The sequence below is a fragment of the Drosophila takahashii genome, chromosome 3R, assembly GCF_030179915.1.
Source record: "Drosophila takahashii strain IR98-3 E-12201 chromosome 3R, DtakHiC1v2, whole genome shotgun sequence".
NCBI classification, from domain to species: Eukaryota; Metazoa; Arthropoda; class Insecta; order Diptera; family Drosophilidae; genus Drosophila; species Drosophila takahashii.
Genome location: NC_091681.1, coordinates 13,795,853 through 13,815,607, shown reverse-complemented (window position 1 = coordinate 13,815,607; position 19,755 = coordinate 13,795,853). Strand labels below are relative to the sequence as shown.

Below are 19,755 nucleotides of genomic sequence, written 5' to 3'. Positions count from 1 at the left end.
ACCCCCCTATGTGGTGAGATTGCCCCAGTATATTGGTTTTACTTTTAAATTTTTTATAAATCACCAAGTTAATTAAAAAAATAGGGGAATGTCACATTTTAAAGCTTAGTGCTAACCGCATTCAACAATAAAAATAGAAATATGATAACGTGTCTCAAGATGGACAATAAATAGCTTTGAAAAAATGCTGACGAAATTCCCCCACTCTCCCCTAACTACTTCCAGGTAGAAAATATTACAAATATTATTAAGTATTTAAAAAGTAAACTGAATATGGTTTTTCGTGATAAAAATCCAATTCAAAGTTAAAGCAAAATATTCAAAACATATGTTACAGTTTCGACACAATTTACAGATGTACATAGTTACCACTACACTTTTTCTACTTTTTCTGTAACGCCTGAATGGCTGTTGCTCCTGGTGATGATATGGCCACATCGCAAAGACAAGGCATAAAATAAAAAAAGATAGAGTAGAGTAGTAAAGGGGGAAAAACGAGAAACAAAACACTCAGTCATGCGTTTTCCCGTTTTAGCTTCTTGTTATTCCATTCTGTTTTTTCTGCATACTGCATGCTGATTTGATTTGATTGGATTTGATTTAATTTTCCAATTGAAAACACTTTATCAGGTTACCCGTACACGTGTGTGGATATGCTAGAACAACACGGACGGATGTGCTGCCGGGTTTTTACGAATAAAAGAAAAATCCTTATGCCAACGGGGCGGTTACTTGATATGACTTATAGTGACGGCTTAACACAATATGCTCTGCGCCTTATTAAGTCAGAGCCCCATTATCCCAGCAACAATAATCACAGCGAATTAAATGGAGATTTATCGTTAGGCAATAAGATTTAATTTAAAAAAAAAGAATGAAATAAATTTTATAAGTATTTTTAATGTAGAACAAACGAAATTAAACCGAAATCTCTCCCGGTTATTCATGCAACTCTAGGTACTTACACCTTACGGACCCCCATCCCTTTGCACGAACGCAATTAAACCGATGACCTGATAACTAACCCCCCCCCCCCTTTGCCATCTTCTTCTCCCCGCAGCAACTGTTCCGCTCGCAGAATCCGGGCCTTGCAGCAGTTGCCACAAATGCGGCCGCAGCAGCCGCCGCAGCAGCTGCCACATCGGCAGCGAGTGCTGCGGCAGCGGTGGGCGCTGCCCCCGTTCCCAACGGATCGCTGCAACAGTCGCAGCAGCAACAGCAGCAGCAACAACAGCAGCAACAGATGCAAATGGCGGCCGCGTCGCAACAGTTTTTGGCCGCCCAGCAGGCGCAAAATGCGGCGTATGCCGCCCAACAGGCCACGCCCTACGTCATCAATCCGGGCCAGGAGGCTGCCCCCTATATGGGCATGATTGCCGCTGCCCAAATGCCGCAGTACTACGGCGTAGCGCCCTGGGGCATGTATCCGGGCAATCTGATTCCGCAACAGGGAACGCAGCCGCGACGCCCCCTCACCCCCTCGCAGCAGGGTGCCGAGAATCAGCCGTATCAGGTGAGATATACGCATAGATATATGGTGCTATATATAGTCATAGACATAGAGGCCTAGCCATTATCATCCCGCTCAGTTAGTTAACTGGGCTGCCTGATAGTCGGACACAATGGAGCATATACAGTAGTGTACATAACTATCCATAGATGCACAGGCACTCCGGTGTTGTACATACGACAGGTGTCAATTGATTGTGACCTTACACTCGCGGTGAACTAGTTGATTGGGACCGTTTAAACATTATTCCAAGGAATTTCAAAGTTACTTTTAACTTCATTAAAGAACAGTCAATTTACAATAAATTCTAGGGACTATGAAATTAATTTAAAAATCCTTTAAAATGTTTAAAAAAAGCTATTATAAAATTTAAATTAATTATAGAGGTCTTCTGTACATGTGTAAATTCATAAAATGTAGAACTATGTAAAGCTTTCCTTGTAATTTTAGTCATAACAAGATAATTGGACCTACAACGTTGTATATTTATGCTGCGTCTCTTCTTCTTTTCTCTTTTTTATACTCACATCATCAACAACACGCTTCCATAACCAACAACCAAACTACAAAACCAAACTCTAACCCCTGTACAAAAACGAAATCCGAATCGTGTAAAATACCGTGTGCTGCTGCTACTGCGCCGCCTGCAGGTCATCCCGGCCTTCCTCGATCACACGGGCTCCTTGCTGATGGGAGGACCCCGCACCGGGACGCCCATGCGTCTGGTTAGCCCCGCCCCCGTTCTGGTGCCCCCGGGCGCCACCCGTGCCGGTCCTCCGCCCCCGCAGGGCCCACAGCTGTATCAGCCGCAGCCGCAGACGGCCCAACAGAATCTCTACTCGCAGCAGAATGGCTCCAGTGTCGGAGGTAAGTGTTTTTCCACATATCACACGCAGCTGGGTGGAATGAGCGATTCGCTGGTTAAATATTATAGTAAGGAAATAGAAGGCTAAATAAACAATAGAAATGGTTAACGTGGCGTATGAGTAATATTGATTAAACCCTGCCGCACACCTTGCGTATGAGTAATATTTATATTTTTTATTTAATATTTAATAAATTAGCAATAATTATCGATTATTTCGCCCAGTGTGCAGTGACAGAAATTGTAATTAGTGTAAAATGTGGCACACACCTTCATCAACATACCCAAATAAAACTCACTCCTCTGTTGTATGTATGTATAGCCATTAATCTTTGTTTATCTAACCGTTCTCTTTGTATTCAAAGGATCTCAGCTCGTAAATAGCAAATTCTCGAGCTTTCCAAATGTTTTTGAGTATGTGTCTGAATAATAATAACAATAATAATAGTAGAACAGAGGGAGACAAGAGAGGCATAGTCATTCTGACTTGTCAGTTCCATTGCCAGTTTAAGCAATAATAATACTCATGCAATTTATAATATCAAATTTTCATTTCGATTAAGGCATATTAGGTTCAGAGAACCAAAAGGATTAACTCATGTTGGTATGGTTACATAGTTTAAAAATTTGAATAGAATGAAACGCGCTCTCTATTCCCAAAGCAAAGCATATTAAGAGCTCCCCAAGTAACAATTACAGGGCATACATGAATCCAGCATTACCTAGTCGAGAATGCATTACTACGCCATGGAAAGCCATGAAAACCAACTGTTTGTGTCAGTAAATTTTCCTGTTTTTCATACATATCTAATGCACAGAAGAGCCATTGAGGAGAAAACTAACAACAATTGCATGCAAGCACGCAAAATGTTATTATTGCCAATGCTCCAGCAACTTGGGCTTTCAACTTCAACTGTAATGCAACTAAAACGACAACAACTGCAGAAGTCCCGACGACTGACTCATGCAATTTTAAACGTAACGCGATGAGTTGGGGGAAAACTCTATATAGTGAGAGAGAAAGAGGAATATGGAATGGATGGCAAAATCGTTTCATATTCCAACAGTAGATGCAGTAGTTTATGCATTGCAAATATTAAGAAAAAGTCCAAAGAATAATCAAGAGCAGTAAATACTATTGACTTGCACCATGCATGGTCACACTTTAAAAAAGTGTGGACAAGTGTCTACAGTAATCAAAAAAACTAAAAGCTGTATTAAAAAAAATGAAATAATATTTTGTATTATATTTTTATTTCTGTTTTTTTTTCTAGTTACTTAAAATAAAAGATTATCTATAAAATTGACATAAAAATTAAAACAATAAAAAAATTATATTTTTTGTCATTTTAAAACCAAAAACACCGCATAAACCCTTTAATTTGCAAGTTATCCTTGCAAAGTTTGTCCGTGTGTTTGTGAGTGCCCAAAAACTACAATTTGCTCTAGAATATCTACGAACGCTTGAAGGAAAATTTTGTCGATGGCTTATCATTGTTGTTGCTCTGCAATTGTTGTAGTTTTATAGAATTTCACATTACAATTAATAACTGCAGTCAGGCAATGAAAGTTTACACTTTGTGCGTTCAAAGTTTAAGTAGAGGAGATATACCCATCCAATGTGCACTATCTTTTGTCTTAAATTGATCAAAGGTTCGCATGGGTAGATTTTCAATTTGGTAAAAATTTTAATTGCAGTTTGCAAAAAAAGAGTGTTAAAGTTCTTTAAACCCCATACACACACGAGCGTTACTGACATTGGACGTGGACAGCTCCATTAACTCCATTAACAATCAGGCGAAATCAATTATTACGCTTTCCACCTACCGTTTTTTATTTCCCGACCGCATGCAAAAACGCTCCTTCCATTAACGCAACGATTTTCCCGGAATATGGGAGTCGAATCCATCCGTCTGACGGTCGGGAGCTGGCTGGCATTATTATGTCGTTAATTCATTTTGCCTGATATGGCAGTTTAATGAAGTTTCCAGTTTTCTCTTCGTGCACAGACTCTCTTGTTCCACATGACGTATGAGTGATTACGTATTTTAATTTCTGTTGTTGCGTTGTATTTTTCGTTTTCCCGTTTTTACCGCCACTGTTCTTGCTGAAATTGTTTTATATACGTTGCAATTTTAAGCTTGGGCTTTAAGCAAGAACTGCGATCGGCACAAGTACTCAAGTTATGTAATCCATTTCGGATTTTGAGTGGTGGAAACCCAATCGAATGCAATCCGTTCTCGAGACCGCAAGTCAAGTCCTGACATGCTTTGCGTGGAGAACCGTGATGATGCCAGGTGATTAGGCTAAGGGTCTCTCGAGGAGTGTGCCACATTCACAGATCCACCTGCATATGCCGTACTACCAATTTGGATTAATTGCACTGCGAGAAAGTTAACTATTTCTTTGTTGAAATGCAGTATCCATTATTGTGGAATCATAGTAAAATTAAAGGAATTCCAAACTTTTAAATTTAAATTGAATTCTAGCCCTTTAAATAAGAGCTTGATAATTATCGATAGTATCGATATTTCCAATATACATAATCTCATACACATATTTCATTAATTTTCATTAGAAAGAAATATAAATATTTGTAATAAATTAATAAAATACAAAACAAGGCAAAATGACGGTACTCGATGACATTTTTGGCCCAAGTGTAACCATTTCCACTTGCACATTCGCATCTCAATTACAATTAGCACATGGCGCCCACAGTTTGTCCTCCGCTGGCACAAATCCCCACTAACAACTGCGGGGGGCCTTTCGGTCTCATCAGCCCAGCAACCCAGCAGCCCATCAGCCCACTCATTATGTTGTGCAATCGATGCTGTACAGTGAACACCCTTGTTACCCTCTTTCTAGTTGACTATCTGTCTGCTTGTCTGACTGTGTGCAATGTCAAAAAGGCTTTTTAATGGAGATTATATTGTTTTAAGTGGCTGACTGGAGGAGAACAGCGGGGGGCAGGAGGAGGAGGAGGAGCAGGAAGGGATATCAGTAGAACGAATCCCCTTCTGCGTCAGAGACAAGCTGCAATTACAAACGTTAATGCGCCTTGGCCTGGCTTGAAGGAGGCTGTGGGTGGTTCAATGGGTGTGTGGCATGTGGCTCGGTGCGGTGGATTGGCAAAAGGGGAAAGTGGAAAATGGAAAACGGAAAACGGAAAGCTGCTTGACTTTGCAACCGCCAAACCCATTTTGGGCATTGCCTTGAAAACAATGAGGGTAGCACAGCAGCAGCAGCAGAAACAGCAGCAACAGCCTCATCAGAAGCAGATGCAATAGCATCCTTCTCCTTTGCCTGCTAAATTATTATGTACACCTTTCGCATGTTGGCAACATGTGATTGCATCACACTGGGGTGCTGGAAAAGTGAAAGGCACGGCACCACCGTACCATCGAAACCATCGCCCAGCCACCGAAACCACTCTGCATACAATGCAGCACATTGTTCGTCCTGCCAGCTTTATCCTCCTTCATTGCCCATCCTCTTTTCTGCGGCAGCCTTTTGTGCAAATGAATTCGTTTATTTTGTAAAATGTCAATTGCTATGCTGGCTTACAGAACAAGAACATACGGGTATGGGGATGAAGATAAGGGGTTAATGGGAGCAGGAGCAGCAGCAGGAGAATTGGGGTGGTTCACATGCAGCACACGGTTGACACTTGCTGCGGTGTCGGGAGGTGTTGGTGATCGTGTGTGCACTTTACGCTTAATGAAAGTCGCAATGATGTGTACCACACGGCGTATGCGTGATGCAACTTAAATTGGATTGAACAGCACAGATTGATGTAGTATTGGAAATCTACCAGAATCTTTATTAAGAATTAAATGCAAATTAAAACAATAATTACCTTCATAAATAACTACCCAAAAAAAAAGTTATTAGAAATAGGATCTACCTTATTTTGTATCAGGTCTTTCATAAAAATTAGAAAAATTGTATTTTCAAATACTAAATGTAGTATTTTTTAAATAAATAATGTAGAACAAGATATACATAACCTTTATTTAAATGAAAATGATAGAAGTAACTTGATCTTTCAAAAATATAAAAGTGACCTTTTACACATATAAATCTAGACTTTTTTCAATCTTGTTTTGAGTAGATTTCAATACACCATTTATTATGTTTCAAATAAAATCATAATTAATATATAAAATCATTTTAAGTTGAATTACTTTTACTTGCAACTAAAGCCAATTTAAACTTAATTAAACTAATGATGATTGATACTTGCAATAGAATCTATTGTAAACGAAATTAAAGTTTTCTTTTTATCTGTCTGCAACAGTTGCCATTGCCAAGTTTAATTGCCATCTGCAACTAAAAGTGCTTGCAGTAAGCGGGAAATCCCGAATGAAATGCTTAGTTTAATGACAGCCAGCGGGAGAGGCGGCAAAAGTTTGTAATTCTTGCATTTAAATTGCAACTAATTTGGCACCTTCTCTACTGCGCAGAAACTGTGGAAAGGGAAAGACAGACTAAATTTCAAATACAGACGGCGGAAAAACACAAACAATTTGCATCCAGGAAAGTGTTTTTGGGGGGAGTTTTTCGACGACTGCGCTCGACTGCCGTGGCGTATGTTTTCTGTCTGTTTACTTTATTTTCTGGGCCTGCGTTTGGTGGGGTTTTGGTTTTCATTTAGGTGCGTGTAGTTGCACAATTTAAAAGGGAATTATTCATGCAATTTGTGCGGGGCGGAATGTGGGTGGTGTATGGTGTTTTAGGGGTGCATAGATGATGGCCCCCCTCCATCCACCCCCTCCACTAATTCAGAGGCTGCCCCGACGACCGTCTGTTTCAGCTCAAATCAACTCAGAGTGAGAGCAGCCCTCCATTTGGGAGACACTTTGCCAAATGAAACTGCAGCCATGTGGCACACTGAAACAAAAAATAAGAGCACGAAACCTAACCAGTAAAAAATTAAATTGTTGTACAAATTTGGGCCTTATTAAAATTAATTAATTTGTGAATAATAAATTAATCAATATATTAAATAGTCCTTAAATGAAGAATAATTAAATCAAAAATTCTCTTTTGTAACATATTGGGTTTAGTAATATCTCTTTATGTTTAATTATAATTTATTATAACCATTAGTCCTAGAGTAAAAGAATTTGAAAAAGTGTAAATGCAATTTTGTTGTGAATATCAAAAGCCATTGAAATGTAGAAGCAATTTTTTAAATCGGACGATTTACTAAAAAGTTATGAGTAAATAATGTGTGCTGCTTTGGCTGAGTAACGGGTATCTGATATTCGAGGTATAGATAGCGTTCTCTCTCTTCTCTTCCCCATAATATATATTTTTTTTAACTGAGAATATAATGCAAACTCAGTTTTTCCTGTGCATTTGGATCCATGGCTGCTTCTCGGTGGGCGGTGGGTGGCATTAAAAGACGCCAAGTTTATTGCAGGCGACATTCTGTGGTTTATGCACACGTTCCGCAAATAGAAAGGGAGCGGCAGAGTGTCAAGAAGGAGACGGCACTAGACGACGAGAGACGACACTTTGCCGCTCGTCCTTAGCTTAATGTAATGATTTTATGAATTATAAATGCACACACGTGCACATTATGCACACGTCGTCCCGTTCGCTCCTATTGCCGTCTTTGTCGCTCCTCTTGCACAATGGAAAGGAGAAAAAAAAGTGAAAACGCATTAAAACTGCGAGTCATTTAAATGTCGAGAGAAAGGTCGGTGGGTGGGTTTGTGGGTGGGAAAACTATTCTCGGCTCGGGCAACTTTGTAAGCGCTGTTAAGTAGGCTATGAAAAAACGGTTTAAGGGGGCATTATATGAAATGTAATTAGTGCTAAAGCACGGCTTCAAAGTAACGGAAACACTGCCGCACTTTAATGGCTGCAGAATTGCTGAGAGTTTCAAAATGTCATCATATCCTAGAAGCTTAAAAAGGTTAAATATTATTATGTAATTTACATACGGATAACACTAGTTTACAAAATAATATTCTTGGTGTGCTCCCCAGCAAATGATGGCAAATTCTGTTAGTTTTGGACCCCTAGATCACGAAAATAGCACTAATTTTTTTTTCGATGGCACAGTTTTTTTTTAAAGATTTTTTAAAGTTCGAAATGTTAAATTTCTGACTTTTTTCGAATTTCTTCTTATATCTCGCCAGATATCCACTCGATTGGGCCAGTTTTAGTTTTATTTTAAAGTCAATAGATCAGAGCCTAACTTTGCCATACAGATCAATATGATTGGATAAGTAATGGCAGCACAGAAGCTCGACAAAGATGAAAAATGTGTTTTTTGGTCGACTGTAAGTCGGCTGTATATATCGTAAAAACACGAAATAAATCCGTTGAAAAATCATAATGGGTACAAACTTAAAGTTTACATCCTACCGAATAAAACAAGCAGGATATGGCCCACATCCATGGAAAATTGGATTTATGGTGGATTTTTAAAGTTCGGATTTTTCCACTTTTTTCGGTTGACAAAGTCCAAATTTAATATTTATCATAGGCGGCGACATGTAAACAAAAATAATTGGTGTTGGAGCCGGGTCACTTAATAGCTAAATCAGATATTTAAAAGCTAGAAAATTATTAAAGTGAATTTAATTTTTGAAATTAAGGTTACTTTTTTCATAAGAATGAACTATCCAAATGGATAGTACTTAATTAAAAACACTCACAGTCATAACGGAAGCAATTTTATATTTTTAAAGGAATGTTCAGAAATTAAATTTTTGTTATAATTTTTTAGCTTTTAATTTTAGCTATTTTTTGACCCGCCTGCCGTCACCACTCATTTTGGTTTACATGTCGCCGCCTATGATAAATCTTAAATTTGGACTCTGTCAACCGAAAAAAGTGGACAAATCCGAACTTTAAAAATCCACCATAAATCCAATTTTCCATGGATGTGGGCCATATCCTGCTTGTTTTATTCGGTAGGATGTAAACTTTAAGTTTGTACCCTTTATGATTTTTCAACGGATTTATTTCGAGTTTTTATGATATATACAGCCGACTTACAGTCGACCAAAAAACACATTTTTCATCTTTGTCGAGCTTCTGCGCTGCCATTACTTATCCAATCTTATTGATCTGTATGGCAAAGTTAGGCTCTGATCTATTGACTTTAAAATAAAACTAAAACTGGCCCAATCGAGTGGGTATCTGGCGAGATATAAGAAGAAATTCGAAAAAAGTCAGATATTTAACATTTCGAACTTTAAAAAATCTTTTAAAAAAAACTGTGCCATCGAAAAAAAAATTAGTGCTATTTTCGTGATCTAGGGGTCCAAAACTAACAGAATTTGCCATCAATTGCTGGGGAGCATTTCGGCTGTAAACTAGTGTAATCGAAATAAATGCAAATCCTACAATCCACTTTAAAAACATTATTTATTTACCTCGAAAATGGAGACATTTTCTCTGCGTTACTTGAACCATCGATTTCCCGCTTACTTCACCTGCTAACACTGCTCCACTTTAGTTTTCATCCACAAACACCAACATTGTATATTATTTACCAACACCATTCCGCAACTTTCAACAAATTGCTTAATAACTCGGTCAACAAATTGCGCACACTGTGTTGACATTTACAACACTCGCCTCGCCTTCCCCGGAAAAGCTGGAAAACCCTTAGGAGAGGGCTTGCAAGCTGCAACAACCCTAAACCACCCTGGGCCACCCACTCAGCCACCTGAAGGCAGCTGGGAATTTAGCAACCCTTTCGCGCAGCTGTCGTTGCATTAGTAGTTAAATAACTTAATGTTTGCAGGCCACGTTTATGGCGTTTTGGCTCCGCCCCCACAATATAAATTTGTGCAATAATTTTCCGTTCTTCGTTTCCCCTTGGGCGCTTCAGAAAGTGCAGCAAAGTCCAGTGAAAGATTGGGGTTGATGGGGAACTTTCGCTTTTCGCCGAATCGCACATTTCCGGATCATTGGACATTGGACGCGCAGGCAGGGAATACGAAATCCGAGAGATGCCTGCAAATCTCTCAAAGTCTCGCTTTCTCTTCACTTTCTTCCACCGCCTAGATGGCAAATCAAATGCCAGTGACAGATTACAACATCAATCAAGTTGGCACCGTCTCCATCCGTCCATCCGTCCACCCAGCCACATCCACATCCACTTATTGTTTCCGCCCACTTGTATCCTTTTACATATCCTTTGGAGATTGCAGCAGCAGCCTCATGTGCGCGCACCATTAATGCTGTACATTATGGCTTAGAGGGATGGATGAGGAGTAGGGAGAAAGGGGAAAGAGACATCTATCCTCTGCACTGCAAATGCCAAATGGCCAAGTGACTAAAACTAAGCCAACAGCTGCGCCTCGAAGCGGGCAATTAAGTTTTACAGGCGCATCAAAGTCGCCTCCTTTCGCTTCTCTCGATTAATTACAAAGCGGCAAGGATAATGGGTACAGTTGCGTCAGAGTTTTATATCTCGGCCAGCATCCAGTTGATGTCCCGCTGAAGGCTGTAAACTGAATTGAAAGTGCGCCACAAGCTTTACGGTCTTTCGATTTTCCATTGGCAGATTGATAGTCACTGCCGGGGATTGAGTGATGCACGGGATCTCTGAAGAAACTAAGCAAATATGACTTTAATAGGCTTTTAGGAAACCTTATGTACATCCCTAATATCCAAAAAAAAAATTTGATATGAAACGATGATCAATTTTACGTTATGTGGTATCAATTTTGACTTGATAGGCTCGAGTTTGTAATTTTTGTTCCCTCTCACGTAATTTATCGTGTCACATAGCTTCTTCCTTTTTTTTCAAAGTCAGCAAATCTTCGAGAGAGAGAAATCGGAGAGAGAGAAGGAAGACAGAGATAAAGATATGCCAGAAATTTACCGTGCGCATATCGATTTGACCGTGACTTGTTTTTTTTGTGTGTATGTCCTTCCACAATATCCATTAATTTGAATAAAATATAAATAAAATATAAGTAAAATATAAAGTATAAATAAAATATAAATAAAATATTCAACCTGTTTCTTCATCCCTTGCAGGTCTCGCCTTGAACACGAGCTCGTTGACGGGTCGCCGCGACTCCTTCGACCGCAGCACCTCCGCCTTCAGTCCCTCGGCGATGGACTACACCAGCAGCGGTGTGGCGGCGGCCGCCAATGCAGTGAACAGCACAGTGGCCCAGGCAGCAGCAGCAGCGGCCGCAGCAGCCGCCGCAGCGCGTGGCAAGTGGCCGGGAGCGATGTCGGGCGCGGCCAGCGGGGCCTACGGAGCTTTGGGAGCGGGCAATGCCTCGGCCAGTCCGCTGGGCGCCCCACTCACACCGCCGCCATCGGCGCAGTCCTGCCTTTTGGGCAGTCGGGCCCCGGGCGCCGAGTCCCGCCAGCGGCAGCAGCAGCAGCAGCAACAACAGCAGCAGCAGCAACTGGCCGCCGTCGGTCTGCCGGCCACTGCAGCCGCCCAGGCAGCGGTGGCAGCGGCCGCCAACAACATGTTCGGATCGAATAGCTCGCTCTTCTCGAATCACCTGGCCATTCCGGGCACCGCAGCCGTGGCAGCAGCGGCGGCAGCAGCAGCAGCGGCCAACTCGCGACAGGTGGCGGCCACGGCGGCGGCAGCGGCGGCGGTGGCAGCGGCAGCCGGCGGAGTGGGCGGGGCCCCGCAGCCGGGCAGATCCCGCCTCCTCGAGGACTTCCGCAACCAGCGGTATCCGAATCTCCAGCTGCGCGATCTCGTCAACCACATTGTGGAGTTCTCGCAGGACCAGCACGGCTCGCGGTTCATCCAGCAGAAGCTGGAGCGCGCCACCGCTGCCGAGAAGCAGATGGTGTTCAGCGAGATCCTGGCCGCGGCCTATAGCCTGATGACCGATGTCTTTGGCAACTATGTCATCCAGAAGTTCTTCGAGTTCGGCACGCCCGAGCAGAAGAACACGCTGGGCATGCAGGTCAAGGGTCATGTGCTGCAGCTGGCGCTGCAAATGTACGGCTGCCGGGTGATCCAAAAGGCCCTCGAGAGCATCTCGCCGGAGCAGCAGCAGGAGATCGTGCACGAGCTGGACGGGCATGTGCTGAAGTGCGTCAAGGATCAGAACGGCAATCATGTGGTGCAGAAGTGCATCGAGTGCGTCGATCCGGTGGCCCTGCAGTTCATCATCAATGCGTTCAAGGGGCAGGTCTACTCGCTGAGCACCCATCCCTACGGCTGCCGGGTGATCCAGCGGATCCTCGAGCACTGCACCGCCGAACAGACCACGCCCATTTTGGACGAGCTGCACGAGCACACCGAGCAGTTGATCCAGGACCAATACGGCAACTATGTGATTCAGCATGTGCTAGGTGGGTTAACTTGTGATTTATTAATCTAGAGATTTCAACTAATCTAGAATTTCCTTTCTTTTTTAGAACACGGCAAGCAGGAGGACAAGTCTATTCTGATCAACAGCGTGCGCGGCAAGGTTCTGGTGCTATCGCAACACAAGTTCGCCTCGAATGTAGTCGAGAAATGCGTGACCCATGCCACGCGTGGCGAACGCACTGGCCTCATAGACGAGGTCTGCACCTTCAACGACAAGTGAGTGTTAGCTAAACTAATTTTGTAGAGAATTTAACTCATCAAATTACTGACTTTTCCACCACAGCGCGTTGCACGTGATGATGAAGGATCAGTATGCCAACTATGTGGTCCAGAAGATGATCGACGTTTCGGAGCCGACGCAGCTGAAGAAGCTGATGACCAAGATCCGGCCCCACATGGCCGCCTTGCGCAAGTACACCTATGGCAAGCACATCAACGCCAAGTTGGAGAAGTACTACATGAAGATAACCAATCCCATTACGGTGGGCACTGGCGGAGCTGGCGGATCGCCGGCCTCCTCGTCGGCGGTGCCGCCGGTCAGCGCATCGTCATCGGTGACCGCCTGCACCAGTGGCAGCAGCACCACCACAACCAGCACCACCAACAGCCTGGCCTCGCCCACCATTTGCTCGGTGCAGGAGAACGGCAGCGCCATGATTGTGGAGCCCTCCTCCCCGGATGCCTCCGAGTCCTCATCCTCGGTGGTATCGGCGGCTGTCAACAGCGGCTTGGGCCCCATTGGACCCCCGACCAACGGCAACGTTGTGCTGTAAGGGAATAGCAACAAGTAAAGAAATAAAACCAGGCAGTCAAAGGAAACTTCCTTCTCGAATCGCAGAATAGATTTTAGGAGCTGTAGAGCTAAACATAAAAAGAAAACAAAAAGTACATATAAATGTAAACTAATTTATTGAAAAAGCAGCTATCAAATGGAGCTGCTATCGAAGATATGTAAAGAGAAAACAAAACACACATGCGCCAGGCTAGAGAAACAAAAAGAGGAAACACGCTGGCAAAACAGCTTTCGATCTAAAGCTAAAACAAATTTGTATTTTTACGAACAAAAAATAATAACACTCTCACGAAAGAAGATTTCAAAATATTTGTACAATGCGCTCGCATATTTAATTTGTAAAAAAAAGAAACATAAACACACAAAGATGAGGAAAACTAAAAAAAAGGCGTAATTAATCGCGATAAAGATGAAGAAAACAAAATGAATGTAAAGTAAAAGTGTCAAGAAACCAATTTTGTCTGCGTAGATTTTCGTTGTAACTTTGTATAAATTAATGATTATATAGCAAGTCTATCTGTACATGATTAATGTTTCGACTGTAAATTGATAAGAGGACAACTGAAGAGCCGGCGAGCTGAAGAATGAAGAATGTAGAATGTAGAAGAGCGGGCTGCATGAATACGCCTAGAATTTATAAGTGCAGACAGAGGAACCATTTCAAATAAACATAAACATATAAACGAGGGATACGAGCAGAAGCCACACTTAGTGTAGAATGTAGAGTAATACTGTTTTTGGAGCCAGCAGCTACCGAAACACAATGAAAACAGAGACACACGAGACACGCCACGCCCCCTCACGCACACTCGGATGCATACACCCACACAATGAACGACTCTTCAGCCCATTCACGTTGCTTTTGCACTATGTAAAAATTTTGTATAAAAAACCCCAAACAACAAACCATGTAAACCATGTAATTTTCAAATGTTTCACTGTAAAATGTATACATACTGTATTTTGTAAATTTTTTTTAAGTCGCAAGTAACTCATACGCATATTCTATTCTAAACTGCACGCATGTATTTATAATTTTATACATATTAGCTGGTGGCCACTCGCCCCTCGATGGTCAGCAAGTACTTCGGTGCGCTGGACGCCAGCTAAGAGAACCTGTTAGCCAAGTAAGCCCCACTGATAATGATTGGATTTTAAAAATATAACCATCAAAATAAACCAATGTTTTTTCCAAATTATCCGCCACACTTTTACGTTTGCTATCCCACCTTAATGTATGATATATGTATAAATATGATTTAAATCGACATTATGCTTTCTCAACTGCACACTGAACGAAATCAGGTGGAGAGTTGCCAGTTGCCTTTGTTATGTTAGACAGAATGCGCTTGTTGCTCCCTGCGAGGCTTGAAATGCATTCGCTTTGCGGCAAAATATTAAATAATTAGCCCTTCCCCCCCACGTAAGTGTATAAAATTGTTTTAAAACGTCATCGAAACACTTGTAAATTGCAAACAAAAATTGTATATGTATACATACGAACGAATATTGTAAAAAGTAACAATACCAAGAATTTTGTACATTTTTGATATAAATTTAGATTACTTCGCGACGCCTTATTCCAAATACTAAAATACTGAAAATACTGAAAACGAGAGATGGTAAGAAAAACGAATTTAGACTTTTTTGTCGGTTTCGTCGAAACACACAAAAATCCAATGTAAAACAATTTTTGGAGATCAATGTAAAGTGTATTATGCATATTTTTGTACACACAAATTCGTTGTCGTGTCGTTGTTGTTGTCGTCGTCACCGTCGTCGTTGTCGTATTTTGTATATAACAAGCAAAGGATACCAGTCATTGAACATTTGTAATTTTCTGTACATTTCCCCTCGCAACATTAATCGCAACATTGATCATTTACCATTAACCACAATCCATCATTACACAACCGTATCCATATCCCATATCCCATATCCTTACCCATACCCGTATTATCCTGTCTCTGTACAAGTGAGCGCATTTGAAGCGACGGCGCAAGCAGGGCTCGGTATTATTTGTTTGGTATTTTTAGTTATTAACTTGTCAACTGCCTGTCTCTAGAGCGCAATGCACTGATAATTTTAATTTAAATAATCCATAGATGAACATTGTATTTAGGATTCTCGAGTTCGATCGATACGGAGTGAAGAACAATGCAAGTAGAGATGCTTTCTGTAGACTAAACACATTGCTACACGCCGTGTACAATTGACGTGTAAAATACACAGGACACCCACACTCACAACAAAACAGAACAGAACACACAACACCTACACACAGACACACAGGACACAGCGAGCTGCTTAGCTGTATTAGTTAGTGTAAGCCAGCGAATCCCTATGAATATATTTAAACATACATATTTACACGCATATAGAGTTATGTACTACACTTAGTTTTGAACTTGACGTGAGGCAACGTTTTTAAAAAATGTATATGTAAAATACATGTGTAGAGTAGCGGAAGTGCAGTGGCACAGTGAAATTTACACGTAAGCTGGCGTATTCTACACACGCCCAGTTTTTACAGTAACAATTTTTGCACGCACGTAAAAAACACTTGGGTATACAAGTCGAAAACTAAAAAACCTAAAGCAAATTCCAATTAAAAAGAAGCAAAACAACATTTAACAACCACAATTGTAAACAATATAACATAAATTGTACGCGAACTCCCTGTAAACTTGTAACGTATAGCGAAGCGAAACGAGCAAGCATTTTTTTGTATGCCAAAGGGCCAAAAACAGGTCAGGCATTTTGAAATTGCAGAATAAGAAAAACAAAAACGGCTGCGAATTGTTTGGATTTTTCGCAAACTAAATTGTAAAAACAAAACATAAATAAAGCCGCAATACTGTGGCCTAAAGATAACCCATATTTAAAGTAAACATTTAAAATACAGCAGAAGCAGAAATTTGTAAAATTTTTTCGACAGCAGAACCTTGTAAACTAAGCTAAGGATATAGCTAAAAACCATACTCTAAATAAACCATTTGTAATTTGTTGTAAAAAGAAAGGACAGGACGAAGGAAGGCGGAAATTTAAAGGCATGGCATGTGCTAGAGCTGGCGTCAAGTAAAACTATAAATTATATATATAAATATAAATATATATTAAAGCATATACATACATATAAATATAAATATAAACATACGGTAATTAATTAATTACGAGAATATTTTGTAGTTACACACTCGAACACACGGAGAAATTCAGTATACAAACAGAGCGAAACCTTTAGTTTTGTAAACGGCGAGCGATTGGCACACGTTATATAACTAAAATTTGGACAGCATTGCATTCGAGCATTTGATTTAACTATGCATTAGACTCTTATGTTTATTATTATTATACAAAATACGATTAATGCTAATTTCTTTGTGAAAAAAATAAAACAAGTTTATTATGTAGCAAAAAGCAAACGTTTTATTTCTCAATTCGACCCATTCGATTGGAACTCCTTCACACCAAAATGCACACACACACACATAGTTTCAACTAATTGGCTTCAATGGAAGGCTGCGATAACTACAAATCTGAAATCAAAATTGATATTAATACGCCATGCAATTAAGAGCATAGCATTACATTGAAAATAAAAATAGATAAATAATATACACCTACCATAACCTATAGCCCTTCCAAAACCACAGAAAATGGCACAACCAAAAGTGAGCGTAAAGTTCGAGGCATTTTATACGGCGCATTTTTTATATATGAACAGTCTAGCTGTCTATATGATATGTATACCCAAAAAATGATCGACTTTTATAATGAGCCAGTAAGTAAACAAGACATATTTTTTTATCAGCCTTGGCAAGCTAAACTTTTACCAGGCCGTAAATTTTAACAAAATTATACATACTTAAAGAGAAGAATACCAAACCTTATGCCCAAAGTCCTAAACCAAGTCGAAGCAACAGCAAAATCCATACCATACCATTTTCAACTAGTAGAATTTTTCCAAATTGTAGAAATGTAAACCTTTATATAAATATATAGATTTGTAATTGACTCAAGTTGGGGTAGACATATTTCTATACGATATAAATAGACACCATAAACTCCTAAGTTGGTCGTTCCTTATAGCACGACTTAAAAGATGAACTGGATACAGTAGAAAAACTCATGTAGAAAAGCAGCAGAACGCGTAAAACAAACTTAAAGTAAAAACAAATATAGTTAAACTGTATATAGGGAATACCAGGCAGGCAAACAACTTCAACTGAAATCTCTAGGCTTAGGTAAGTGGAGGGTCTTACTATAAAGAACAACTCAATTCGAAGAATTAATTTTCAAACTGGTTATCAAATATATACATTTGGTATTTGAATTCTCAAAGTAATTCCTTTAGATTTCGATCGTCCACTTCACTTTGACGCAGTTAAGAAGCCCGCTATTGACCAATGCTTGTACTCCATTGTATTTTGAAAGCCTATCCCCAACTAAGCCACACAGAAAAGCAGAAATAAAAGAACTTCAATTCAATTAAGAATGATATTAAAAGAGAAAAATAAAAGCATAAAAACTTATTAGCCACATATGTACGAACGACGGATGAACATAACTAATAAAAACAAACTTGTAACTAAATACTTCTACATATTGAATAAAAAGAATGATATTAAAAGCGGAACTCGTGCCAATTCTCTTTAGGTAAAGCTTTTTCTAAATGCTTTTTATAGAGATTACAACACAGGTTTCTTCTTATTGGGCACAATACGATTTTTAATTCGTTGATTCCATATTTTTAAGGTCTTGAGTCGAAGTACACACTTTTTGTTTGTTATAACCTGATGCAATAAGGGATTTTTAAATTAACTTTTTTTAATATTTTGATTGACTTATGACCTAAGCCAGTAAAGGTAAATGTTTAGAATATCTACCTGAAGCCGGCCGAATCTAAAACGATTTGTTAGATACAAATGTTGGTATCAGATCTTTCGTATGTGAAAGGTGTAATCGTTACAAATTTTTTTTCCTCGATACGAGATGTTTTTATTTCATTAAGGATTTGTGGCAAAAAAAAATTATAGTATAATACATTTTCTTCTTGCTTAAATGTCAATTGATTAGAAATTTTCAAATGAGGTTAAAGGATTTAGAAATGATAATTTTGGATCACTTATTTTGACACAGTGGCCGCGTAGTTTTTCACTTTTTCCGTCATTTCCTTTTGTTCCTCGTCGCTGGCGAATGAATGGTGCACTGCTTCCAAAGTCAGATCAATGCATTGTTTTTGGGTTAGTCCAAAGGTTTGCGCAGCCAACAGGAACTCCTGCGTCAAGGTGGTGTCAAATACTCCGCTGTCATCTGTGCAAACAACTTTTGGTGCCTCCGCCGCCATGATCCTTTTTATGTGATGCTCCTCCAAATTGGGCACTGTTCCCGTTTTAACATTACTGGTGAGACAGCATTCGATGGCTATATTTCGCTGTTTAAGCTGTTCTATTTCCGCTGGTGCCAAAAAAGTGCCATGTCCACAGCGGGACATTCCGAACTGCAGCATTTCCTTGACCTCCGCAGGATTATCGATCTCCGCACAATGCAAAGCTAGTTTTAGGCCCTTTTCACGAGCCAGGGCAAGAATAGGAGTAAAATCGGAGAACCTTCCATGTGCTGGATTACCGCTTAAATCGATACCTAGGATAAGATCTGGATGGGATTGGGATAGCTCCACAGCCAGGGAAATGGTCTCATCAGCCACTGCTACCGGTTCCGCTCGGTTAATGGAGGGAAGAAGCTTGACTCTGATGTCCGGATACTTTTCCTTCGCCTCGCCAATCGCATCAATTACGATCTGCAAGTAATCCCTGCGGGAATAGTTATCGTTCTCCCTGGGAGTGGTCCTCAGTTCCACATACTGCACATTATCCTTGGCAAAATCCCGCACCGCCAGCTCCGTGGCAAATCGCAGACCCTCCTTTGTAGAGGTTAGCTGGTGCACAAATGCAAACGTCTTGAAGCCGGCATCCAAATTTCTTTCAAACTGATTGAAGCCAGCGCAGAGCTCCAAAAATTCCTTGGAGGTGGATCCATACAATAGCTCGCCAAGATCCCGCAAACTTTCGATGCCCAGGGAGCCGTTGAGGTGAGCGTGAAGCTCTACTTTCGGAAGTCCTTTAAGAAATTTTTCCATTTTTAATGAAAACAATTATAATAACATTGATCATGCGGTGTGCCATCAGTGTTGGGAACTCTTTAAATTAGAATTATTTTTTATCACCTAATTATTCCAATATACAAAATTAAAC

General features: G+C 40.5%; 2 protein-coding genes across 9 annotated transcripts in view; one reads left to right on the top strand and one right to left on the bottom strand.

Annotated features, from left to right (window-relative positions):
• pum (pumilio) overlaps positions 1-16,287 on the top strand; it is a 192,476-nt gene extending 176,189 nt beyond the window's left edge. For all 8 annotated transcript variants that reach the window (XM_070217617.1, XM_070217616.1, XM_070217615.1 and 5 more), the window contains 5 exons: positions 1,061-1,513; positions 2,161-2,377; positions 11,391-12,686; positions 12,753-12,921; positions 12,989-16,287. In XM_070217617.1, the coding sequence (XP_070073718.1) occupies positions 1,061-1,513; positions 2,161-2,377; positions 11,391-12,686; positions 12,753-12,921; positions 12,989-13,478 (2,625 nt within the window). In that variant the 3' untranslated portion in view covers positions 13,479-16,287. The remainder of the gene's footprint in view (positions 1-1,060; positions 1,514-2,160; positions 2,378-11,390; positions 12,687-12,752; positions 12,922-12,988) is intronic.
• Positions 16,288-18,478: 2,191 nt separating this feature from the next.
• Positions 18,479-19,705, bottom strand: Ada (adenosine deaminase-like protein). The gene has a single exon (XM_017144765.3). It carries the CDS (start codon positions 19,638-19,640, stop codon positions 18,627-18,629), a length of 1,014 nt encoding a protein of 337 aa, XP_017000254.2. The 5' UTR covers positions 19,641-19,705; the 3' UTR covers positions 18,479-18,626.
• Positions 19,706-19,755: the final 50 nt, after the last annotated feature.

Excerpts from the sequence above, each read along its gene's own strand:
- Ada (XM_017144765.3), bottom strand. The coding sequence starts at position 19,640 with ATGGAAAAATTTCTTAAAGGACTTCCGAAAGTAGAGCTTCACGCTCAC.